The sequence below is a fragment of the Aquarana catesbeiana genome, linkage group LG01 (genome assembly GCF_042186555.1).
Source record: "Aquarana catesbeiana isolate 2022-GZ linkage group LG01, ASM4218655v1, whole genome shotgun sequence".
Classification (NCBI taxonomy): Eukaryota; Metazoa; Chordata; class Amphibia; order Anura; family Ranidae; genus Aquarana; species Aquarana catesbeiana.
Genome location: NC_133324.1, coordinates 498,610,543 through 498,628,813, shown reverse-complemented (window position 1 = coordinate 498,628,813; position 18,271 = coordinate 498,610,543). Strand labels below are relative to the sequence as shown.

The 18,271-nt window shown below is 43.3% G+C and overlaps 1 protein-coding gene across 1 annotated transcript in view; it reads right to left on the bottom strand.

Moving 5' to 3' along the window:
• Positions 1-18,250, bottom strand: part of COPE (COPI coat complex subunit epsilon) — a gene marked incomplete in the record, with an annotated part of 21,426 nt that extends 3,176 nt beyond the window's left edge. The window contains 6 exon segments of the mRNA XM_073592646.1: positions 3,013-3,094; positions 4,840-4,893; positions 6,681-6,833; positions 10,837-10,937; positions 11,043-11,105; positions 18,074-18,250. Coding sequence (XP_073448747.1) covers positions 3,013-3,094; positions 4,840-4,893; positions 6,681-6,833; positions 10,837-10,937; positions 11,043-11,105; positions 18,074-18,172 — 552 coding nt within the window.
• Positions 18,251-18,271: the final 21 nt, after the last annotated feature.

Genomic DNA, 18,271 nt, shown 5'->3' with positions numbered 1-18,271 from the left:
AGACACAGAGAGAGACAGACACAGAGAGAGACAGACACAGAGAGAGACAGACACAGAGAGAGACAGACACAGAGAGAGACAGACACAGAGAGAGACAGACACAGAGAGAGACAGACACAGAGAGAGACAGACACAGAGACAGACAGACACAGAGACAGACAGACACAGAGACAGACAGAGACAGACAGACACAGAGACAGACAGACACAGAGACAGACAGACACAGAGACAGACAGACACAGAGACAGACAGACACAGAGACAGACAGACACAGAGACAGACAGACACAGAGACAGACAGACAGAGAGAGAGAGAGACAGACAGAGAGACAGAGAGAGAGACAGACAGACAGAGAGACAGACAGAGAGAGAGACAGACAGAGAGAGAGACAGACAGAGAGAGAGACAGACAGAGAGAGAGACAGACAGAGAGACAGAGAGAGAGAGACAGACAGACAGAGAGAGAGACACAGACAGACAGAGAGAGAGAGAGAGACACAGACAGACAGACAGAGACAGAAACAGAGAGAGAGAGAGACACAGAGAGAGACAGAGAGAGAGAAAGATTGGAATACAGAGTAAAAATAAATAAAATCAACAAGTCGTTTTAAATAGTCATACAAATATATATTTGAAATAAAAATCTATTATTTTGTGGAAATAACATGGTGCGGGTGGATTTCTGCCCGTCACAGGCTGAGTCATGCCCCTCTATAGTCACATGGGCTGCTGTAATAGGGAGGAAATGCTCAGCATAGAAACTCACTGAAAACTGAGCATGTGCAGTTGCCACCATAGCTGCAAATCCCTAGCTGAACTGGGGACATGAACAGAAGGTGGAGATAGCGAGCAGCAGGATCAACCAGGTTTTTTTTTTTCAGAATTCAAAAAATGAATCTTATAGTGACCGAGTATGAACAGCGTGTAATACAGCATTTATTGAAAGATTTTTATGACGTGGGTTTAGTGACATTTTAATGCAGACCATCACCCAGGAAAACAACTTATTTGCACCTGGCACCATCCTCCTCCCTCTGCCACTCCACGGGTGTGCAGATTTGCCTTCAGGATGCACCAGAGATCTGTGCACAGTAGAGCTGCATGATTCTGGCTAAAATGAGAATCACAATTTTTTTGATTAGAATAAAGATCACGATTCTCACGGCGTAACATCATCTTTCACATTATATGAAAAAATTGGGCTAACTTTACTGTTTAGTTTTTTTTAATTCATTAAAGTGTATTCTTTCCAAAAATTGTGTTTGAAAGACCGCTGCACAAATACACTGACATAAAATATTGCAACAACTGCCATTTTATTCTCTATGGTCTCTGCTAAAAAATATATATATTGTTTGGGGGTCCTAAATAATTTTCTAGCAAAAAATACTGGTTTTAACTTGTAAACAACAAGTGTCAGAAAAAGGTTTAGTCTAAGTGGTTAACCATTTCAGCCCCAGAAGATTTGGCTGCTCAATGACCAGGTCATTTCTTGGGATTCGGCACTGCATCGCTTTAAATGACAATTGCGCAGTTGTGCGACGCTGTACCCAAACAAAACGGACGTCCTTTTTTACCCCACAAATAGAGCTTTCTTTTGATTGTATTTGATCATCTCTGCGGTTTTTATTTTTTGTGCTATAAACAAAAGAGCGACAACTTTGAAATAAAACAAAATAAAAAAAAACAAAAACACAATATCTTTTACTTTTTTCTACAATAAATATTCCACATTTTTTAATCAAAAAAAAAATTTTTTTTTCTCAGTTTAGGCTAATATGTATTGATTGGTTTGTGCAAAAGTTATAGTGTCTACAAAATAGGGGATATATTTATTGCATTATTATTATTATTTTTTTTTTTTACTAGTAATGACGGCGATCTGCGATTTTTATCGGGACTGCGATATTGCGGTGGACAAATTGGACACTTCTGACACATTTTTGGGACCACTGACATTAATACAGCAATCAGTGCTATAAAAATGCACCGATTACTGTATAAATGTCACTGGCAGGGAAGGGGTTAACAGTAGGGGGCGATCAAGGGGGTTAACTGTGTTCCCTAGGTGTGTTCTAACTGTAGGGGTGATGGGGGGGCGGGGAGAGAGCGAGAGAAAGCGAGATTGGTGTTCATATAGAGTATGAACACCCGATCTGTCTACTCCCCTGAGAGAACCGGGATCTGTGCGTTTAGACACACACAGATCCCAGTTCTTGCTCTGTCACGAGCGATCGCGGGAGCCCAGTGGTCATCACGCCCGCCGGGCACTCACATCAGCTCTGGGCGTGCAGCCCTAGTGGCCAAAAGGCGAAGTGACGTAAGGCAACGTAGTTTCGCCCAGTCGTGCCATTCTGCCACAGTAAAAGTGCGGTGGCTGGTTGGCAAGCGGTTAAACTGACCTCATTTACAGACCGAAGTGTTTCCTTTGAGCTAAGAACGAAATGTTACTTTGTTTATAGTTATCTCTGATGTTGAGATAAACTTGACAGGATGCCTGGATTATTATTTTTTGTTAGCTGTCAGAAGTGAGCAGAAAACTCTGTAATTGTTACATAGAATCGCGGAAATGCAGTTTTAAGATCAGGAGGGGGTAGAATAATGATTTCGATTCTTTAACGATTAGTGCAGCTTTAGTGCACAGACAGGGTTTCCCGAGCAAAGAATTGCAGGTCCCAGATCTTGACATGTCTGCACGTGCGCAGAAAATCCCACATGTTCCCACATGCCAGGAGTTATCTGCTGGGTCCTGCAGGCAAGGGAGATCCCTTCAGCATGCACACACATCTTTCTAAAGATGGCAGCCCTGGAAGTGAAGGTTGGACCAACAGTAAGGGGGGTGGGGGTGGTGAACTAGAGTTCCTCTTTAATGTCTATTTTACAAAATGATACATTTGTAACAAAATTAAGGAGGATATATAATAAAAAAGTCAAAAAGTCTCAAAAGTCCTATAAAGCGGGGTTTACTTCTGGTCTAATTTTGACAGATATTTTAAATACAAATATTTCTTACCATAGCAATATTAACCCATGCTGTTGCAAGTTGTGTTAGTGTTGCATCTTCATCCATCTCTACCATTTTTTTCAATTCTTTGCTAAATTTGGAAAAACCAAAAATACAAAAAAGTTTCTCTATGAAATTGAATAAAACTGTAACAATGAAGCCTACATCACAAAGTATTTAAATAAATTATATATATATATATATATATATATATATATATATATATATATATATATATATAATACTTACCTATGTTCCAATGGTCTGATGCCCATAAGGTCCTTCGCTTGCATCACCTCTCTGGCTTCTTCTGATTGCTGGTCTTCAGCCATCTTGATTGGCTGGGGCAGGATAACTTCACTCCCACGCATACACATGATTCATTCATCCTGACACACTAGCACAGTGCCAGAAATGTAAACTGAACTTCACATAAGCTCAGTGTAAATTCTGCAGGAGATTACAACCAGGCGGGTAAATGCATTTTATTGCAAAAGAGATAAGGGGTTGATTTACTAAAGGCAAATAGTCTGTACACTTGCAAGTGCACTGTAAGTTGCACCCGATCTGAGAGGAAGCTCTAAAATGAGGGAAAGCTCTGCCGATTACTATCATCCAAGCACGTGCAAGCAAAAATGCTGTTTTATTTTTCTTGCATATTCTCCTCAGATCTAGAGCAACTGCACTTGCAGTGCACAGACTATTTGCCCTTAGTAAAACAACCCCAATGTATTTCTTTTCTGCAATAAAGACCCTGCTTGTTTGCATTGTTTTAACTTCCTTCTGAATTTGACATGCCATACGTTTACTATAATAATTTAAACCTGGAGAGTTAGCCACCGGAGGGCAAATCTACCAAATGCCCATAATACCGTGCCCTTTCATTACCAAAGTAGTTAAAGTGTATATTTAGGCACATTAAAAAAAACATTTAGTGCAGCTTTCCCCATGTTTTGTCTCTTTAAAAATGCTGCAGAAAATACTTGATCTGCTAAAAACCCAGTAAACTTCGAACTTATGTTTGACTACAGAACATCTTCTATGAAGATAGTTAGAAGTGTTCTATGGCCCAGCAAAGGGAACTGGCCACATTTACAACACATTTTCTAAGAATTTTTAGTGCAGCAGAGGCAGAGCAGTCAGCTCAAAACAGATATTAGGTGCTCACTGGATTTGTGGCAAAAAATAAATAAAAAGGGAAAAACTATAATATATATATATATATATATATATATATATATATATATATATATATATATATATATATATATATATACATACATACATACATACATACATACATACACACACACACACACACACACACACACTAAAAAGAGGAAATCCAGTCTCCAGTCTTCCCCAAAACAAGAAAAGAAAGTCAGCAGCTACAAATACATAATGTCGAGCCAATTCTTCAATCAGCTCAGGTTTGTGATTGGTACTGCAGTCTTCTGGGACATGTGATGTGTGCCAGAAGGCTGCAGGGGAAAGAGGGGTCAAACTTCCACACAGATCACCCCGCAGTGACCTAAACTGGAAGCGGCAGCAGGTACCTGTCAAAACCAGGTACCCACTCCCACCTACCCCCCAAAAAGGGCCAAATGTGGCAGTGGAGGGAAGGGGTGGTATGCAAACAAGCGGAACCTCCCATTTTGGGTGACGTTCCGCTTCAATTTGCGGCCAGTTTCAGAAGTCTGCAAAATAGATTCTGTGTTATCTGGAGAGTATCAGTTACCTTCACATTTGCCTCATAAATATAATTATAAAACTTGATTTAGAGCACAACTGAAATCTAATGTGAAACACTGATAATATGAATTAAAATATGCTTACCGAGCTAGATCAAGTCTGTCAATTTTCAGCAATATTTGGACTATTGTTGCCAAGCTATAATGGGGGAAAAAAAACAAAAAACAAAAAAAAAAAAAAACAAAAAAAAAAAAACAATAAGAGATTTTATAGATAGATAGACAGTCTTTTATAATAAGGGTGTAATCCCAGAAAGCATTTGATAAGAGTACTGAGCTAACTATGCTGCATAAATGGACATTAGTATTATTCTTCCTTTAGTCCTCGTTCACACTGGTGCGGCTTTGAAATCGTACTACTTCAGCGCGATTTCAAAGCTGCACATCATTGCGATTGTCACTGTTGATTACATTGCGGCTTTATACAAGTCTATGCAAGTCGCAATGAAATCGGCAAATAGTAGTGTAGGAACCTTTTTCAAAGTCGCTTCGACAAGAGTAGGGGCAATTTGAACGGTTTAATTGTCGGCAATGCAGTGCGACTTGTCATGCAATTTGGAACTGTCAAATCGCACCAGTGTGAACGGGACTAAAGGTAAAATAAGAGTAAACGCTCAGAGAATCTGTATGCAACAACTGTTTTGTAGGCAGTAAGTAATAAAATGTACAACCAGTGAATTTCCCTCCTCCCACCCCCCCTTTTTTTTTTCTACGATTTGTGATTTACTCCTTTCTACATAACCTCAAATGACAAGATTTTATCATTCTTTTACTATCTACTAATCAGTCACAAACCTTAGGCATGCTACATATTCTCAAAAAAAAAAAAAAAAAAAAAAAAAAAGCCTCATCAAAGGTCACAGCTCCCCCTACAAGTCAATTTCCTAGCTGAGTAATACTAATACAGCAGCCACTGCTCTCAAAAATGGAGTGTCTGAACAGTTTTTGTAAATGTGATGTAAGGAAGTTCTGAAAGTAGCGGTACTATGGTCAGCAATACACAGCACCTGTGCATGCTGGGGTCGCAAATAAGCCCACAATTTATGCTATACAGGCTAATGGACCTGTGTGCACAAGGCCTAAGTCAAGGCAACAACAGGAGCTCCAAGCATCACCATGTTCCAAATTACCATGCCACTGTTTCACAAAATTCCAATCACATTTCCATTAAAAATATATTTCTTTTAACCTTGTTAGCCTGCTTTTATGTATTTACACTGCACTATATGACTTCTGTACCCTGCTAACCCACATATTTATTTTCTGTTTCAGTTAATTTTATTAAAGTTTTACAATTTACAGAGCCAGAGGTGTTGCCACCTCAAAATCACACAATGGTCTCAGAGTATTTACAGACTAGCGATGAAAAGGACATCCTGGCCCTAACAAGGTATATACAGAAATTGAGGGATGTGGTCTACATGACCTTACTTGGGAATAGTACCTGGGTATTATTAAACTTTTCTGAAATAATTTAAGTAAAGCTGCAGTTCATGTGAACATGAAATGTACTCCTTTGTAAATCTGCAAGCAGTATGTCTGGTTGGTGGCTGCAGTAAGACCATACCACTGCTTTAGCAATGGTCTCTGTAGTGTCACAGCAGTTGAGGCAAGCATTACCAAAGACACGGAGTCTTCTCTAAGACACTGATGACCAAAATCAGTGTCTTAGAGAAAACAAAATTTGAAAACAAGCAGTCCCTTTAGCTTTAGAAACAAGGGCAACAATGTAAACAGGTTACATGTAAAAAAAACAAAAAAACAAAAAACACTATTCCAGCACTGTCATAATCCCTATAAACTGCTACACAACTTTTTTGTAATGATGTTACTTTTTTTTTTTTTTTAATAACTGAAGTTAAACACTGCTTACAGTGGTTACATTGTATCCACTACATATTAAGCAGTAAGATGGCAATGCCTTACCATTCCAGACTGTCTCCTTGGTGGAGAACTCTCAGAGCAGCATCTGTATTGCCATCATGGAAATAAATTGAAGCTGCCATTAGCAGAAAGGTTGTGTTGGTGACATCTACACTCTTGGCCATTTTCTTATCAAGTTCAGAGACAATAGCATCCCTGTTGGAATGAAAGCAACATGTTAAACTTGGAGAGCATTCTCCTAACTAAATATACATAGGGAATTGAATACAACAAACAGATAAACTGGTTAACAGATATCAAGAGAAAAATCTTTGACATACTTCACATGTGATGTGCTAATTTGCAATATAAGTGTTTCAAGTGATAAACTTGACTTGCATTGTAGCTTATTGCATTAGGTGGCAGCATGTGCTGTATTATCTTTTATACATAAACAATAGTAAATAGATAACAAACACGTCAAATCTTAAAACTGCGAGAACCTGTAAAATAGACTGTGGTACCCAAGATTTTCCTATTGATCATTAGTCTACTCACAGCGATATGTAGCACTAGCAAAGTGTTTGTGCATAGGCATTCCTATTTTATCTTACCCTCAACTTCATGATTTTTTTTTTTTTTATTTATTTCAAATCACAGGGGAACAAAAATCTCCAGTGTGATAGATAGCATTTTGCTGTGACAGGTGTTCTTTAAATGAGATATCAAGGGTCACCTGCCTTGCACTGCAGGTAATGGAGCATTGATCACGCTCAGTTACTTTCTTCCCTGGCAAAAGAAGCTGGGAGAAAAGTAAAAACAAAATATGGAAGTGATGTAATGCAATTCACTTCCATGCTCATGCTAGCTTGGGGAGATCAGTGAACAGACATTTGCTGGTCTCCTTCACTTCTACCCAATCGCACCTGCTATAGGGGGGGGGGGGGGTGTACTACAGGGGGTTTGTGGATCATTTCCACCTCACTTATCAGATTTACACACACTCCCAGGTGTTGCATCAAGCAGGAGTGAGTGTAAACCCCCTTCCCTGTTGCTGGCAAAGTATGACATACATTAGTGGTAGTGGAAGGGTTAAAGCGATTGTAAAGTCTTTTTGGTTAAAAAGAACAAACATGTCACACTTACCTGCTCTGTGCAGTGGTTTTGCACAGGGCAGCCCAGATCATACTCTTCTTAGGTCCCTCCATCCTGTTGAGTGCCATCCCACAGGAAGCAGCTTGCTATGAGGGCACCTGAGCCAAACCGCAGTTCCCAGTGTTCATTCAGACACGGAGCCACGGCCTGCCCCCCCTCCTCTCCTCATTGGCTGACTGACTTTGACAGCAGCGCGAGCCACTGGCGCCGCTGTATCAGCCAATGAGGAGGGCAGTCCCGGACAGTCGAGTTTCTTGTGCAACATCGCTGGATCTAGATGGGGCTCAGAGGGGCTGCTGCACACAGAAGGCTTTTTATCTTAATGCATAGAAATGCATAAAGATAAAAAAACTTCTGCCTTTAAAACCACTTTAAACACCCTGCAAGTACAGTAAAATACCTGTTGATCTGAAATGCACTAAACTCCTAATTTCCAATTGTGGGCTGACAACACACAGCTCTTTTTTTGGACTGAGTGGTGATTACTTAAACCCTTCCACTATTCCATCTTCACAACATAGACACTAATTATTCTGTAGCCACAAGATAAACATCTCTACATTTCAAAAGATAAACAGATTTTAATTTTTTTATATTGAACAGCCTGAAAACTATTACACAAAGCACCTGGGGGAACATGCTCATGACCACCTCCTGTACTGGTATTGGCCCAAAATTAATATGGTTGGGCTCAAAGACCAACAGAGAGGGACAGGGGCAGGTTTGAAGGAGCGTTCAACTACAGAAGTTGGAAAAGCTTGGCAGAGAGCAGAGCAGCCTACTGGTTTAACCACTTCCCACCCAGCCTATAGCAGAATGATGGCCGGGCGGTGGTTCAGTTATCCTGACTGGGCGTCATATGACGTCCTGAGGGATAACAGCTGCCGCGTGCCCGTGGGGGCGCGCATCGCGGCGATCGGTGGTGCGGTGTGTCAGTCTGACACACCGCTACACCGTTCTTGGTAAAGAGCCCCCGGCTGATCACGATGTAAACAGGAAGAGCCGTTGATCGGCTTTTCCTCACTAGTGTCTGACAGACGTGAGTAGAGGAGAGCCGATCGGCGGCTCTCCTGACGGGGGGGGGGGGGCACTGACTGGCACCTCTGTGGCACATTACAAAACAGGGATGCCCAGCAATGCCACCCATCAGTGCTGCCTACGAGTGCCCATCAGTGCTGAATATAGACGAAGTGATCTGGATGCCGCACACCGGACTGGATAAGTGCCTTTATTAATAAAAAGCTGGATCACAGGGTGTACAAGACACTACAGCAGGGATGTATAACAATCATCTGACGCGTTTCGCACTAACGGGTGCTTACTCATAGCCCATCAGTGCCGCCTACGAGTGCCCATCAACCCCTGATGAAGTCACGTGACCATGACGTCACGCGTAGGGACAGGAAAGGCATCCAAGACTGATGTATGCAAACGAGCTTGCCGCTCGTAGGAGATAAGTGAAGTGAGTAGCCTCATTATTTTAATAAAAAACAACCTCTGATTGAAATACTACACTATTTGGCCCCTTCTTTCCTTCAATCCCCCCCCTGCTCCACTGAGAGACAAAGACCCACCAACAGCTCCATCCAGCCCAGGAATCTAAGTGAGAGGCAGCTAGGAGTACAAGGGAGAAGCAGCCATTACCAGCAACTTTATGCGGTTACCTCTTTACCGCAAGGTAAGAGGCCACTTCACACCACTGTGTGTCCTGTGCACGAAGAGGAGATCACCCCCATGTTCTCAGCACCTTATTGCACATTTTCTGATTAGCCACAAAAAGAGGATTTAATCGCATTGGACTACATTCCCAGTCCCATTATATATTTTGCACACGTTTGCCTTTGTTTGAATTTCCACAAGTTCTACAGTGGACTTATTTTGGTTACATGTTTATTATACACTGCATTTGCGATATTTGCACATATTGATTGCACGTTGCACATTTAATTTATTAATTGCTGTTTTTTGCACAATGTTTTTTGCCTATTCGCACGATCCATTGAGGTTTTTAGTGATTGTATATTGATTTTAGTGTTTCCAGTAAGATACTTATCACATCTGGCCTTAAGTCTTTATTGAATGATTTTCTTGCACTCTGCTATTACCACCGATTATTGTGGAATATCACACTGCACCTATTGGGTATAGAAGTGCTCTATGTTGATTGTACTTATTCTTATATATTTATATCATTTTACGTGTTCATTTACCTTTGTACTACTACCTCTAGCAGCATAGTTTTTTTTTTTTTTATTTCCCAAAAGAACAGCGCAGCACCAATTTTTACATACCTTATTTCTATTGCTCTATGGGCTGAGTTTGACCTATATTCGGTGCTTGCAGCAGTTCAACGTTCATTGCCCTTCGTTTACATGTTAGCGCAGGAATAACTATACATCAGTGCCACCTATCAGTGCAGCCATATCAGTGCCCGTCATTAAAGAAGAAAAACGTACTTGTTTACAAAAAAAATGTAACAGAAACAAAAGAAAAACTTGTTTTCTTTCAAATTTTTCAGTCTTTTTTTATTTGTTGCGCAATAAAAAATTGCAGAGGTGATCAAATACCACCAAAAGAAATCTCTATTTGTGGGAACAAAATGATAAAAAATTTGTTTGGGTACAGTGTAACATGACCGCGCAATTGTCATTCAAATTGCGACAGCACTGAAAGCTGAAAATTGGCCTGAGCAGGAAGGTGTCTAAGTGCCCTGTATTGAAGTGGTTAAAGGCTTCCAAGTTCACAGTATGTGCAAGTACCTCTGTGCATCTGAATTTATTTCCAGCAGCCAATTTACCTAGTTTAGGGCTACTTTATAACAGATGCAGTCATGTGTTTCAAATGTAAAACTTTTATTAAGCCTAGTTTAAATCATTTCATTGCTTTCATGTGCATTTAAAAACATATAGCTTGCTGCATTTTTTCACGTATGAATGCAGAACATATATGAACGTATCCAAAACACATGTAAAAAGCAAAAAACACCCTGCAAACGCAGGAGGAAACACACACTAAACAAAGTAAACGACAGTAACAAAAAGGTAAACAAAACTGCAATACACACCTGCGGCTTTCACTGGATAGATATTCTGCAAACATGCGCACAGCCTGCAACTCCGGATTGGCATTTGGGCGGATTTCATCCAGGACTACGCCATACTTTCTCTGTTCCAATTGACAAAAGGGTTAACGCTGAAGAATTTGTTCAAACAATCCCACACGAATAGCGTATACATATAGAAAAAAACAAGGATAAAAAATCTATTTTACCTGTGCTATATATGCTCTGTACAGAAATACATCTCTCTCTACTTCTTTCTCAGGGCTTGAAGGCTAAAAGAAGACAACACAGAAAATAAATGTAGAATTAGGAAAAAAAATTGAAAAAAATTCTCAATCACCAAAAGAGCTCAAACACCTGAAAGTTCTGTAAACTGCAGTGATTATTAAAGCCTAAACATGAATTTAGTTTGAATCAGAAAAATACACTCCAGGTACATCAAAACAAAAAGGTGTGCAAATTTACTCATCATTTTCTTCACAAAGCAGTACAAAAGCATGTCCCCTGCCAGTATACTGCAGAGAACAACACTTGCTCTCTGTGGGGAAGCAATGGTGTCTCTGCCCAATATGTTCCTTGCGAACTGCAAACAAACAAAAGATTTCCCAGCACACTTACCCACCAGCCTACAAAACAACCACACTGACCCTGTCTAACAGTTTACGTTAAAAACAGGATTTTGTTTGCACACATTTGCAAATATTTGCGTAAGCTGCAGTGCCCACATCAAGACTCCTCTGTACATTACAGTCCTAACCTAAAATTTCCAGTCTACTAAGTTGGATCACATATAGCAGTAGGATAGATTAACCCCTTAGAGCCAGTGCCTGCCGGCCCTTTAAGGGGTTTAGAATGCCAGGAGGCGGGGTGGGGCTTTTGGTCAGGTGACCACCATGACTGGCTGTCACGGAGGTCATATGATCGGAAAGCTCCCAATCACAAGCAGCGAATGGCAGCTTTCCATTAGCCACCGGTAACGGTACCGGGAGCATGCAGGGTGCATGCTTAGCACAGCTTTATTGGCGATACTGCATGCAAATATGCGGCATTGGGCAGGTGTGCCTGGAGGGGGACCACTCCTTAAGGGCAGGGATGCACGTGATACCCAGCAAAAGCATGATGGAGGTGACGACATCCCATGTGTTCCCGCACCTAATTCAACCAATTGTGCAGTTGGGTGCGAGGATGCCTAGATTCAATTTTGTTGTGGGTGTGAGATGGGATATTTGTGCCCCACAGCCAGAAAACAAGGCTCTATACTGTATGTAGCTGGGGTGACATACAGTTTATACTGCATTCCCAACAGGCGCACCTGTTAGTGTAGGACAGGGGTAGGCAACCTCGGCACTCCAGCTGTGGTGAAACTAGGGCTGCAACTAACAAATATTTTCATAATCGATTAATCGGCCGATTATTTTTTCGATTAATCGGATAAAATCATTAAAAACAAAAAAAAATTGTTTATTTAAAATAATAATGACAAAACAGAGTGTTACACTCAAACTGCATCACAACATAACTATTAAAGTAAATTCCTCATTCATTACTGACAATGCAGTGAGGGGGCTGGCCCTGAATGGGAGAGGAGACCGTACTGGAGGGTGGGAGGGAGTTAGCTAGTTTGGAGACCAAGCGTTAGAGGGAAAAGGTTGGGAGGGAGTTTGGAAGAGAGGCATGTGGGAGAGGAACCAGACCAGAGGGGGTTGCAATAGAAAGGGAGTTTGGTTGGACCAAGAACCAAACCCAAAAGGGGGGGGAGTGGGCTGAGGCAAGGGAGCGGACCATAGAGGGCTGGAGGAACCAGACCGGAGTGTGGGAAGGAGTGGTGGCGGCTCCAGACCAGAGTGTGGGTGGGAGAGGTCTGTGTAGAATTCCTCAAACTGACACCAATGGTGGGGCACTATTCCACCCCCAGCAACACCAACAATGGGGCACTAGCCCCACCCCCAGCAACACCAATGATGGGGCTCTATCCCCCCGAAGGAAACGGTAATGATGGGGCACTATCCCCACCCCCAGCAACACCAATGATGGGGCACTATCCCCACCCCCAGCAACACCAATGATGGGGCACTATCCCCACCCCCAGCAACACCAATGATGGGGCACTATCCCCACCCCCAGCAACACCAATGATGGGGCACTATCCCCACCCCCAGCAACACCAATGATGGGGCACTATCCCCACCCCCAGCAACACCAATGATGGGGCACTATCCCCACCCCCAGCAACACCAATGATGGGGCACTATCCCCACCCCCAGCAACACCAATGATGGGGCACTATCCCCACCCCCAGCAACACCAATGATGGGGCACTATCCCCACCCCCAGCAACACCAATGATGGGGCACTATCCCCACCCCCAGCAACACCAATGATGGGGCACTATCCCCACCCCCAGCAACACCAATGATGGGGCACTATCCCCACCCCCAGCAACACCAATGATGGGGCACTATCCCCACCCCCAGCAACACCAATGATGGGGCACTATCCCCCCCCAGCAACACCAATGATGGGGCACTATCCCCCCCCAGCAACACCAATGATGGGGCACTATCCCCTCCCAGCAACACCAATAATGGGCCACTATCCCCCCGAAGGAAACGGTAATGATGGGGCACTACCCCCCCAGGAAACGGTAATGATGGGGCACTACCCCCCCAGGAAACGGTAATGATGGGGCACTACCCCCCCCAGGAAACGGTAATGATGGGGCACTACCCCCCCCCCAGGAAACGGTAATGATGGGGCACTACCCCCCCCCCCAGGAAACGGTAATGATGGGGCACTACCCCCCCCCCCAGGAAACGGTAATGATGGGGCACTACCCCCCAGGAAACGGTAATGATGGGGCACTACCCCCCCCAGGAAACGGTAATGATGGGGCACTACCCCCCCCAGGAAACGGTAATGATGGGGCACTACCCCCCCCAGGAAACGGTAATGATGGGGCACTACCCCCCCAAGGAGCAGCAATGATGGGGCAATGCTGGGGCACTATTCCCCCCCTCCAGGAACACCAGTGATGGGGCACTTGTCCTCCCATAAATACCAAGATGAATGCTTTGCCAGGTTCACTATATTTTAAAAGCAAGCTGCTACCTTATCGCAGCTCATCCCTCACGTGACCGGCTCCTTCTCTCCTCTCTCTCTTCTCGCTCAAGGCAGCAAAGCGAGTGTGGCTGAGAATACCGCACTGATGTCAGCAGAGAGGCAGACGTGCTTGGTCACATGAGAGCCGATACGAGAGGTATACAGTGGCGCCGGCTTTTTACACAGGGGATTGTAACACTCGGACGGAGGCGGGACTGAAAGGCAGGGAAGATGGTGCGTGCCGTTCGCAGACCAACTAATCGATAATGAAAATCGTTGACAACGATTTTCATTATAGATTATTATTGATTTTATCGATTAATCGTTTCAGCCCTAGGTGAAACTACAAATCCCATCATGCCTCTACCCCTAGGAGTCATGCCTGTGATTGTCAGGGTCTTGCAATGTCTCATGGAACTTGTAGTTTCACCACAGCTGGAAGGCCGAGGTTGCCTCTACCCCTGGTGTAGGATATACAGTAGTTTGTTTTGGGCCAGCTTTAAAAAAAAAAAAAAATATGTATATATTTTTTTAATACTTTTTGCTATAATAAATATCCAAAAAAAATTCATCAGTTAAAGCCAATATATAATCTTCTACATATCTTTGGTTAAAAAAAAAAAAAAAAAAAAAAAACACACAATAAGCGTATATTGATTGGTTTGCGCAAAAGTTATAGCGTCTACAAAATAGGGGATAGATTTATGGCATTTTTATTATTTTACTAGTAATGGCGGAGATCAGCGATTTTTATCGAGATTGCGACATTGTGGTGGACAGATCGGACACTTTTGACATTTATACAGCAATCACTGCTATAAAAATGCACTGATTTCTGTGTAAATGTCACTGGCAGGGAAGGGGTTAACACTAGGGAGCAATCAAGGGGTTAAATGTGTTCCCTGCTAGGTGTTTCTAACTGTGGGGGGGATGGAACTGGAGGAGGAGAGAGATCACTTTTCCTAATATTTAGGCGCAGACAATCTGTCTCTCCTCCTATGACAGAACCAGGATTTCTGTGTTTACACACACAGATCCTTGTTTTGGCTCTCGTGGCCGCGATGGCGGGTGGCCGGCGGACAACACGACCGTCGGCCATGCGCATCGGGTCCCCCGCCCAGCTAAGGCTCTTAAAAGGAGCTGACGGACCTGTACGGCAGTTCGCGCAGGGCTGTCAACCTGCCACAGTATATGTACGTGAGGCGGTCGGGAAGTGGTTAAGCCGATATGTATTCTGTTACGCATTTTTGGTACAAAAAAAATAAATAAATAAAATAAAAAAACCCAATAAGTGTATATTGATTGGTTTGCTCAAAAGTTATATCATCTCGACAAAATAGGAGATAGATTTATAGCTTTTTTTTTGTTTTTTTTCCCACTAGAAATGGCGGCGATCAGACAGATTGGATACCCAACTGACATTTTTGTTACACTTTTTTGGGAACCAGCGACATTATTACAGCAATCAGTGCTAAAAATATTCACAGTTATTGTACTAATGACACTGGCAGGGGCGATCAAGGGGTTAAAGCGGGAGTCCGGCGACCAATCTTTTTTTTTTTTTTTTTTTTTTTTTTAGGTCATTGAGACACTTTGCTAACCCCAAAATAATACTCATAGTTTGGGTGCAATAATTCCGCCTCTGTCTGTTTTCATACTGAAGAATAACTTAATTGAAGGGGGTAAGATTAAGCTAAAAATTTGAGTGGAACCCCGCTTTAAATGTGTTCCCTGTAGGTGTTTACTAACTGTATGGGGTACTGTGTCACTGGGGAAACACACAGAATCTGTGTGATCTTCCCTGTCAGAACGGAGATCTGCCTTGTTTACACAGGCAGATCCTCGTTCTGTCACTTTGGGGAATGATCGCGTGCAGACGGCGGACATAGAGTCCGGACCCGCTGATTGGCTCCCCCGCTGGCCAATGGGAGGCGTGCGTGCACCTACAATAGCGAGTTCCCGGCCGATGTATAGCTACAGCGATTTGCGGGATCGTGCCACCTTGCCACAGTATAATGACATTGGCTGGTCGGCAAGCAGTTAACCCCTTCCCACCGCCGCCATTAACTTTATAAAAACTTCTAGATGCCAGGAGGCAGAAGCGGGCATTCAGTTCATGTGAACGCTGTGATTGGCTGTCACAGGATCAGAAAGCTCCCGATCGCAAGTATGCATTGGGAGCATTCCGGTCCCCACCGGTGACTGCGTTGGGAGCGCGAACGCTCTCAACACAGTTTTGTGTTTACACAGGGTCGCATATACGTGGCCTCTTGGCATTGAAGCCTATCCGCCGAGGGGCCGCATATATATGCGTACGGCTGGCAGGAAGGAAGAAGGTAAAGCCGGAATCCAATTTGGCAACTTTGCCATACCTTAACAAAACTATTCATATCTTTGCAACCACCATAGTTTATCCAGGTGAATCACACCTTGCTTTTTCAGGACAAATAGGGCCATCGTTCGGTTTTAACAATGGATATCTCCTGATTTTTTTTTTTTTTTTATCAGTAGAAATCTGGCCTAAATAACAAAATGATATATATTTTTTTACATTTACAATGTAGCTGTGTATTTTCTTGTCATTACCATGACCCACCACCAAAAAACAGCCCAAATGAAATTTTACGCACTTCTGATGTGCATGGTTTTTAGGGATGAGCTTTGGCATCCTCTGATCTCATCTTCAGATGAATTTGTGCTCTCTTTCTACTCTGGTGAGATGCAGGTGAGGCCATTCCTGCCCTGTAGCCTGCCTCTTTGTTTATGTGAACTGTGGTGCAGGACTTACCTGGCTCGCAGCTCACTGCAGCAAAAAAAGGAGTGCGATTTCACCTAGAAATGAGTCAGGTGGACGTGCAAGCATTATTTATTGGTTGTACCCGTAGTAGGGACCAGAAACAATAGTGTGCAATTTGGCTTCAGAGAGGGAAATTAATCTTGTGATCACTGTGACTGGCTATCAAAGTGATCATGTGATCAGGAGCCCATCTCACTGGCTCCTGATTGTCATTCTTTGACTGGGAGTCACCAGTGACAGCTCGGTCACAGTGCTGGAGGGTGTGCGATTGAGCAAAAACATATACATAGAGGTATGACATAAGGGACACTCCCCACGTAGAACTGCCATTAAAGAGGGAGTCCCATGAAAAAAAAAAAAAAAATTGTCAGCAGCTACAAATACTGCAGCTGGTGACTTTTAAAATAAGGACACTTGCCTGTCTCAGGGTCCAGCGATGTCGGCACCCGAGGCCGAACCGTCGCTCGGCTCTCAGGTGCTGTTGCCATCTTCTGTAAGGAAATCAGGAAGTGAAGCCTTGTGGCTTCACTTCCCATTTCCCTACTGCGCATGCGTGAGTCGCGCTGCACAATCAGAACGGTCCCTGCTGTCTCTGGGACCCGTGTGTCCCCCAGCAGACAGCGCAGGGGGACGGGAAGTGGTCTACGCCTGGAAGTGGGTGCAAATACCTGTATTCGACATTATCTGCTCCCCCCTGAAAAGTTGCCAAATGTGACACCGGAGGGGGGAGGGTTCCAAAAAGCGGAGGTTCAATTTTTGTGTGAACCTCGGCTTTAAAGGGTTTCCTATATGAAGTAGGTGCTTTATTGCAATGTATGCTCCCATAGCTGACCACCTTCTAATAAATGCTAGGTGCCTGGCTTATATGTGAACTGGCTGCAATAAGTAAAGTTAGGATGGTAGAAGTGGCGCTGTTCTGGGGTGTAATATCTTATATTTCCGCTTAGGAGGATATATTGGTAGACGCAGCAGTTCTCCCTCTTTTTATATCTTCAATTTCCATAAGCATGGGACTTCAAAAATCTTTTTTTTTTTTTTAACAGAACTGGCTGTAATACTTAGAGTGCCACACCAAGAATAACTAAACTCTAGAAGACCTTGTTTACATGTGTGTGCCAGGTCAGTGACTAAACGCATTTAGGGTACAGGATGACCAAGACAGCCAGGCAACTAGCTTTTTCAGAAGGAGGAGGCAGCAATGGCATTCCCCTATGAGGAGTACAGACCCATTCAAGCAGAAGCAAGGACTCACAATGCAATCCCACACCATGTACTCTTCTCTCGGGGTCTTCTATTACACTGAACAACCTACCCATTGCCAAACCCATATTAGCAAGCACTTACCTTCACTTTCTGAGCCTCGTTAATGCTCTGCTGGTAACTTCCGATATAGAACCAGTTCTTGACATCGAAGAGCTCATCCACTTCTCCCTGGGCGGCCATCTCTAAACCAGACACGTCACCTGGACTGCCGATCACTACTTCCGGCTGTCACTTCCGCCCAGCAGTAATCCTCGGTGTAGGAGGCGGGGACTGCCACAC